Source organism: Protopterus annectens, chromosome 3.part0, assembly GCF_019279795.1.
Source record: "Protopterus annectens isolate FY-2018-M chromosome 3.part0, PAN1.0, whole genome shotgun sequence".
Classification (NCBI taxonomy): domain Eukaryota; kingdom Metazoa; phylum Chordata; order Ceratodontiformes; family Protopteridae; genus Protopterus; species Protopterus annectens.
Genome location: NC_056731.1, coordinates 1,621,522,400 through 1,621,530,961, shown reverse-complemented (window position 1 = coordinate 1,621,530,961; position 8,562 = coordinate 1,621,522,400). Strand labels below are relative to the sequence as shown.

General features: G+C 45.0%; 1 protein-coding gene across 2 annotated transcripts in view; it reads left to right on the top strand.

The window, feature by feature from the left end:
- Positions 1 to 325: 325 nt before the first annotated feature.
- Positions 326 to 8,562, top strand: part of LOC122796898 (antizyme inhibitor 1-like) — a 79,915-nt gene continuing 71,678 nt past the window's right edge. The window contains exons 1-2 of one of the 2 annotated variants that reach the window (XM_044065653.1): positions 326 to 562; positions 654 to 872. In XM_044065653.1, the coding sequence (XP_043921588.1) occupies positions 341 to 562; positions 654 to 872 (441 nt within the window). In that variant the 5' untranslated portion in view covers positions 326 to 340. Of the gene's footprint in view, positions 563 to 653; positions 873 to 8,562 lie in introns of those variants that run through there. The other variant, XM_044065652.1, reaches the window with a different exon arrangement.

The following is an 8,562-nucleotide window of genomic DNA, read 5'->3' as shown; positions in this document are numbered from 1 at the left end:
ATGGAGGTAACTGGTCATGGTCTGTCAAGGGCAGATGTTTGTGAAGGCTGTAAAAACAGGTCACAATTAATTTCTCTATGGTGAATGTATAAGTTTTATGTATGACGTGCTGATAGTGATGACCTCTTACACCTAGCTTTCTAGCGGGTTTCAGGCTTATCACGTTTAGGGATACTGCATTTGTGAATAGTGGTCATTAAAGAAGGAAGCATATTGCAGTCATGCCTTTCATTTTTTGTTCATTGCTGAAATAAACCAAAATAGCTTAACTTGGAAAATGTATTCAGCCGTTTTTGCACAAATGCCATTGCAAATGTGAAACACTCCGCTGGAGTTTTAGATGACATGCAGTTTGAAGTACGTTTGTCAGGGTCTTTGCAGATGTAGTGCTTGGCCTGTTTTGATTCTTAGTGTAAGTGTAATTTCACATTTCCATGTTTATTTTGCAGATGTTGAAATGCTTGCGAGTAAGCCATTATTCATTTACTACATGAATGATGGTATTTATGGTTCATTTGCCTGTAAACTGTGTGACTTCACAGTTGTACCTCAGGTTCATAAGGTTGGTATAAATTTAACTGCCTAACAGGTGTGTTAAGTGGTATGCTTGAGGCTTGTATTGTCTTTGAAACATTTTCTTTTATTATATGCAGAACTACAAGGCAGATGCACCACTATTTATGAGTAGCTTATGGGGTCCATCCTGTGATGGTCTAGACCAAGTTGTGGATCATTATCTTCTGCCAGAGCTGGATGTTGGTGACTGGATCATCTTTGAAAACATGGGAGCCTTTACCTTAGGAGAGCCATCTGACTTTAGTGAATTCCAAAAACCACCTGTTTTCTGTTTTATATCTATCAGTGACTGGTAAGTTAGCCTTGCAGTTACACTAGCTTGTAACTGGTTTATCAGCTGATAATCAGTGGTGTTTCTGACAGAAATGTATTGTTTGTATGATCTGGAGATTTTTGGATTACTTATGAGGTAGATTTAAGCACAGTAGTAATTAGTATTTTTGGGTAGTATTTTTGGGTAATATTTTTGACATCAAGCATGTTTGTGTAGCCTTTACCTATACCAGCATATCCTGTCAAGGATATCTGATGTCCTTCCATACACTGTTGTACTGTTCTTGAAATAAGGGCTCTCCTACCAAAGATAGCCCATTTGGCCAGTATACCAAAGCATTTGGAATTTATAGACATTGTATATCACATTTATGATCCCTGTGCAAGGCGTAGGGCATAAAGGCGACATACAGATGTACATACCTCAGAGCTACTTTGCTGACGGGCTGGACAACTTCTGTGCTGGTTCCATGCTGTATTTCAGGTAAGTGCCCCATTGAGGTTTCTTATCTCTCTATTTTTATTTTGTTTACATGTCATGAGAAAATGTCGCTGTTGAGGCAGATTCCTCATAAAGATGGTCAAAAGCAGTCTCTCTTCTGTCTGGGTGCTTCTCACGGCCATACACAGTGTTCAGTCCATCAGTCATTTGTCCCAAAGACCTTTCGTAGTTGCGTCTCTTTGTCAATGTACCTGGAGAGCCAGTGTCTTAAATTGTTGGCACAAGGTGCTATGGCGGAGTCTTCCTGCCCTGAATGGCAGCCACCTGGCAAGAAAAAGGCCCATAAAACTCTAGTTTGATTCAGCTGTTGTCTTGCCTTTCCAAGACCTCTCTCAAGGCTAGTGAAAGCATGCAGGATCTTCCATTTTTCTGATTCCTCTGCTGCGACCCTGTAAGAGGCTGACCTGGATCTGACTTCTCGCATGTCCTTGGAGGCTTTGCAGACATCCGCTCCAGATGTTGAGGGGGAACCTCTGCTGATTTTTGTCTTGGTGGAGTGCCTGTAAGAGTCTGGACGTCCTAGGGTTTCTCGTGCAGATGCTCCTTAGAAGAAAAAAACATTTCCCCTGTTAAAGATCCCCAAGGTGAATGGCAGGTTTTACTTGGGGGGGGTTGTTTTACTGCCTTAAAACCTCAAGGGGTTTCCTTACCTGCTTTTCCCCGGACCTGTCCTCTTAAAAGACCTAGAGAGCAGGAGTCCTTTGAAGGTTTGGATTCTGGGAAAGCATCCTTGGCACATTCTTCAAACTCCTTCTCCCTTGTATTGTCTCTTTGGAGGAAGATTCACTCCAGATTATCCCTTAGAAGAACTATCCTTTGGGGATACTATTTCTTATTTGATAGAATTTTTCAGATGGGACTCTTCTCAGGATGTTCATCATGTTACACTGCTGCAGTCATTACACTTGGGTTATCCTGCCGTCAGGTGGTCCCGCAGTTGGCCAGAGTTCCAAAGTCTTGGTCCGGCATCGGTTACTGTCGCTTCTTCCCTGATGTCAGTGCGCCAGAGGTATACAAGATGCATCCAACGCCATTTTCTTCAGTCTTTCTTGCCGCACGGTGCCCGAAGCAGAAGCAATTTGCGAGTGCCGGTCGGCAGACTCCTGAGATTTTTGAAGTCGAATTTCAGGTCCGAAGTCTTCAATATAGCTAAGTACCCTGTTGGGGAAACTTTTTTCTTGCCTCAGACCATTGTCAGAAAAAGTTAATTGTATTTCTTGTGGGAAGCAAATACCTCATAAGGACTTTCACTCTTACTGTATTCCATGCCTAGGCCCTGATCACGGCGTCACTAGTTGTCGGTTTTGTGCTAGATTTAACAAACGCACTATAAAACGACGTTTTGATTTTGCTTTGCACTACTTTGGCCGAAGGTTTAATTATACTATGCCGTCAGATCAACCGACCGCAGATGTCCTTCATGGATGCATCTGCAGTCATAACAACTGGGTTGTCCTGTCGTCAGGCAGCCCTTCAGTCGGCCGGATTCCAAAGTCCGGGTCCGGCTTCGGCTGATGTCGCACTTCACCCGACGTCATCTCTGTTGGTCTTCGGGTATAAAGGCATCAGCCGACGCCATTTTCCTCAGTCTTTCTTGCCGCGTGGCGCCCGAAGCAGAAGCTGTTCGCAAGTGCCGGTCGGTCGGATCCAGAGATTACTTCTACCGAATACTACTTCGAAGACTTCTAAAGCTAAGTACCCCGTTGGGGACTCTTTCTTGCCTCAGCCGATGTCAGAAAAAGTTAATTGTTTAACCTGTGGGAAACAAATACCTCATAAAGATTTCCACTCTTATTGTCTGCCTTGTTTAGGCCCAGCCCACGACGTAGCAGCCTGTTCGGCCTGTGCTTCTTTCAACCGGCGAACGCTTAGGCGTCGGTCGGAGTTTGCAGAACAGTTTTTCGGTTCTGATTTTGCGTACATTATGCCGTCGGATCCTCCGACTACCCAATCTGCCAAATCGCAAAGATAAAGACCGACACTCGCGGTCCGCGGTTTCGGCCGAAACCATGGTTAAGCAAACCGCGAGTGTCTCGGTTTTGGCCGAAACCGAGAAAACTGATCAAAGTACAGCTGAATCTATCTCTACAACTGAGGCCCCTGCTACCACTCTTGAATCGGCCTCAGAAATTTTATCCACTACGGTGGTTGCCACTGACTTATCAGACACCATTCCCTTGGATGTCTCTACCCCAGCACGTGGTGCTGCTAGGCCTCCAGCAGCCATGTCCATTAAGGCCTTCGCTAGGGCTAAAGCAGCCAAGACTACTAAAACAGTGCCTGTTAAACCACCTCCAACCAGGCCCTCTTCTAGTTCTCAAATGCTTACTCTGGCAGAAGATTTAATTTCATTAATTAGAGGATCTCAATCTCACCCAGACAGGGCCTCTCAGCCCCCAGAGAAGAGACCTAGGGCAGAGCCCCCTGAGCCAGTGTCCTCTGATGATTCTGCCGATGAATCAGACATAACTGACCAGCCAGAGGCTCCTTTCTCCAATTTTGAAGATTCTGATGCTGAAGAATCCATTCCAGCTGCTTCCCCACCAGAAGAATTCTCCTTTGGAGAAACCTTACATGCCATGCGAGAGCAGTTCCAATGGCAGCAACAGGATTTTTCAGACTCCAGAAAAAGACTTGGGACCTTTCTACACCTTCCACAGCACAGGCCCTTAGCTATACCTCCTGTTCTCTCTGTGGTGGATGATGCTTTCAATGATGTCTGCTCCGCTCCAGATTCTTTACCCCCAGCCCCTGCCAAACCAGGCAGATTTTACAGGGTGCCAGATACTCATCACCACCTTTACAAGGCCCCACTTGCAGACCCCGAAACTATATCCCAGGGTCCCAAGGCAGTAGCGACCATAGCTAAAACCCTATTCCTTTAGAAAGGGAAGCAAGGTCATTAGACAGATGGGGTAAAAAGGTCTACACTTCAGCTACTCTCTCAGCTAGAGCTTTAAACTGTCAGTTTCACATGATACAATACCAAGAGTTTATGCTTGATCAGTTAACTAAAAAACTAACCACTGATGAATCTCTTGATAAGAAATATGTATTAGAAATGGTAAATAACATACAACAGGTTAGTAACCATTCCTTAAAATGTGGCTATGATGCACTGGAGGCTTCATTTAGATCAGCCATGACTGGCACAGTGATAAGAAGGCATGCATGGCTAAAGGAGCAAGCTTTACCGGATCATGTTAAAGCTAAGTTGCTAGATGGCTCCTATGGATAAGACAAGTTTGTTTGGTACACCTGCCCAGCAGGTTATGAAGAAAATGGAAGAAAAGGCAAAATCTGTTCAAACGGTTAAAGATTTATTGCAGGTTCAACCCCCAAGGTTTAGCAGGAACTGGCCTGCCAAAAATTGGTCCTTTCCTGACTCCACAAGATCTCAAAGGGGCAGGAATAGACGTTCCAGAGGCAGAAACCAACCCAGAGGAGGTGCCTACAGAGGACGACAGTGGCAAGGTAACAACAGAGGCACAGACACAACCACTGCCACTACATCAACACAACCACAGTGACTTAACCTAAATCCGCCTACCAGGGAACAAATAGCAGCTCCTCTAGGCGGAAAGTTAACCTTATTTTCAAAGAACTGGCACTATATAACAAAAGACAAGTGGATTTTACAAACCATAGATCAAGGTTACGGTTCCACTTCCACACTTGACCAGTCAAAGAGGAATGCCAAATCTACCTCCAAATCAAAAACAGAGGCTCTACAACAGATAATGGAGTTAGCAAACATGAGAGCTGTGGAAAGAGTGCCAACAGCAGAGCAAGGAAAGGGTTCTACTCCAGACTATTCCTAGTTCCAAGAAAGGAAAAAGTTGGAGACCAATTCTCGACCTGTCCACCTTAAATACATACATCATTGTCCCAAAATTCAAAATGCTGACCCTACAGCAACTTCTTCCCATGCTGGGCAAGGAGTGTTGGCTGGTAACTCTAGATCTCAAGGAGGCATACCTGCACGTCCCCATTCGACCAATCTGCAGAAGATACCTCAGATTTCTTGCAGGATCAGAGCACTATCAATTCTCAGCATTGCCCTTTGGCTTATCTACTGCCCAGAGTATTCACAAAATGCCTGGCATCAGTAATCGCCCATTGCAGACTACAGGAATTCAAATTTACCCATACCTGGACGACTGCCTGCTACAAGGGGACAACAAAAGCAAGCTGACAACAGATTTACAAAGGGTCATTTACTTGCTACAAGCACTGGGATACACAGTCAATTTACAAAAGTCAAGGCTGATACCATCCCAAACAAGGACATTCTTGGGCGGAATTGGACACAGTAAAACAAATGGCATTCCTAACTACAGAAAAACAAAAAGAACTCCCTCTTTACTTCTTGGCACTAACAAAACTGAACAAGTTCACAGCAAGAAAAGTACTGCAGGCCTTGGGCTTCATGGCATCATGCATAATCTTGGTCCCATTTGCCAGACTACATATGAGAAAACTACAGTGGTACCTAAAGAATCTATGGTCCCAACACAGACACAGCCTAGAAACAGAAATCCCACTAATTCCATGCTTAAAACAGGAGTTCCTATGGTGGGCTCAGGCATGCCAGTCAAACCCAGGCCTACCCTTTCGCAGATGTCAAGCAAGCCAGACCATCACAACAGACGCCTCAGACCTAGGATGGGGGGGCCCACATGCTGGACAAATGCGTGCAAGGATTGTGGACACAGGATCAACTTCACCTGCACATCAACCTAAAAGAAATGCTGGCAGTAAAACTGGCAATCCAAAAGTTCAGACCATTTCTCAAAGAGGGCCAGTTGATAAGGACAGACAACACCACAGTCATGTGGTACATCAACAAACAGGGAGGCACTCATTCATACCCCCTATGCAGAATGACCTTGGAGCTGTGGACCCTGGCACTCAGCTACAACATCCAGTTACAGGCAATATTTGTACCGGGAAAAGAAAATACTCTAGCAGACATATTAAGCAGAACCACATCGGATGCCCACGAATGGAAGCTGCACCCGGACATCTTCAAGACCATCTCAAAGAAATGAGGAATGCCTCAGATAGATCTATTCGCATCACCTCTCAATCACCGGCTCAAAAAATTCTGCACAAGGACATTCCACCCACTAGCATGGAAAGTGGATTTGCTCTCCTTCAGCTGGAAAGGCCTAACAGCATATGCATTCCCACCTCTCCCCTTGATACACAAAGTACTACTAAAAATCAAGGAAGAACGTCCAAGGATAATCCTGATAGCTCCAAACTGGCCAAGACAACACTGGTACCCACTGCTGAGGAGCATGTCTCGAACAATATATGGCCAATACCCTGATGCCTTTGATGTTAACTCAGAACAACTACAGCATCATACATCCAAACCTAAAAACGTTGCAACTGACTGCATGGAACATCACATAGCAGCAGCTAATCCAGAACTTTCCCAAAGAGTTAAAGACATTATTCTTGAAGCACGCAGACCTTCAACAAGAAGGAACTATGCTGGAAAATGGAAAAGGTTTGTCATTTGGAGTACTGAAAGAGGAAAAGATGTGTCAAACATAGATATGCCTAACATTCTGGAGTATCTGGCGAACTTCTTCATTCAGGCCTGTCCTACTCCTCCATCAAGATACATGCATCAGCTATTTCAGCAGAATACAGCTTTGATCCACCTGTTTTTTCACCCTTTGCTCAGGCAGTTCCTCAGAGGAATCAAGAATGTAAAACCTCCAAGGAAACCACCATTACCAGCTTGGGACTTAAACTTTGTGCTAGAAAAGTTGACACTATCACCCTTTGAACCAGCAGCAACAGCAGACCTACAACACCTGTCATGGAAAACTGCTTTCCTACTGGCAATTACCTCAGCAAGGAGGGTTTCAGAACTACAGGCCTTAATGGCAGTGCAACCCTTCCTAATCTTCCACCAAGATAGAGTGTCCATGAGGACTAATCCTACATTTATGCCTAAGGTGGTATCCAGAGTGTATTTAAACCAGGCAATCCACCTACCTACCTTCTTTCCCAACCCACAAAACAGAGGGAAAGAATACTGCATACCTTGGATGTACATAGACAGCTACGCTACTACTTGGACAGAACAAAAAGTAGCAGAAAGACTGACCAACTTTTGTAGCCTATGCAACAGGAAGGGAAGGAAAAGCTATTTCCAAACAGACAATCTCCAAATGGATAGGAAATTGCATACGATTCTGTTACTCCTTCCATGGAAAACCAATTCCACAGAACATAAGACCTCATTCTACAAGGGCAACAGCCACTACCACAGCCTTCTTACGAGGAGTGGCAACCAAAGACATTATTGAGGCGGCTACTTGGACCTCCGTGCATACATTTGCCAAGCATTATAATTTGCCTCTATATTCCAGATCCCGAGCAGGGTTTGCCACTGCTGTACTGCAAGGGATCCTAAACACACCATAATCTACTTTTATCCTCCTCCCCTTGTTGGCTATGGTATTCTACCCAGTTGTTATGACTGCAGATGCATCCATGAAGGACATAGTACAGTTTTGTACCTACCATAAATGTAGATGTCCGAACTGGATAGCATCTGCAGTCAGGATTACCCTCCCTCCTTCCCCTCTGTGGTACTCCTAAGGTGTTTACCCTCCTAATAGCTAGCTGGTGGGGGGGAGTCTTGTATGGTGTATTTGTTTGTATATATGTACATACATGCTTATTTTTGTGTTTACCTCTATCTTTTTGGAAACATTGGCATCTATCCAAATTTTAGCCTTCAAGAGGGCTACTGGCATCTGGGGCAAGAAACACTGAGGAAAATGGTGTCGGCTGATGCCTTTATACCCGAAGACCAACAGAGATGACGTCGGGTGAAGTGCGACATCAGCCGAAGCCGGACCCGGACTTTGGAATCCGGCCGACTGAAGGGCTGCCTGACGACAGGACAACCCAGTTGTTATGACTGCAGATGCTATCCAGTTCGGACATCTACATTTATGGTAGGTACAAAACTGTACTTTCTAAAAAAAACGCAAAGACAAGGATAAAGACAAGCATCAGAGGTCCAAAACAGACGAACCCTCTTCTAGGCCAGTTGCCGGTTCTCAGTGAGGTGCTTTCACAGCCCCTGACACCCGTTACCTCAGAGCCACAGGCTGCCTCCGACTCCCACGTGGAGACAACTAGGCCTCTGGAAACTCAAGGTATTGGGCCTACGGAAACTA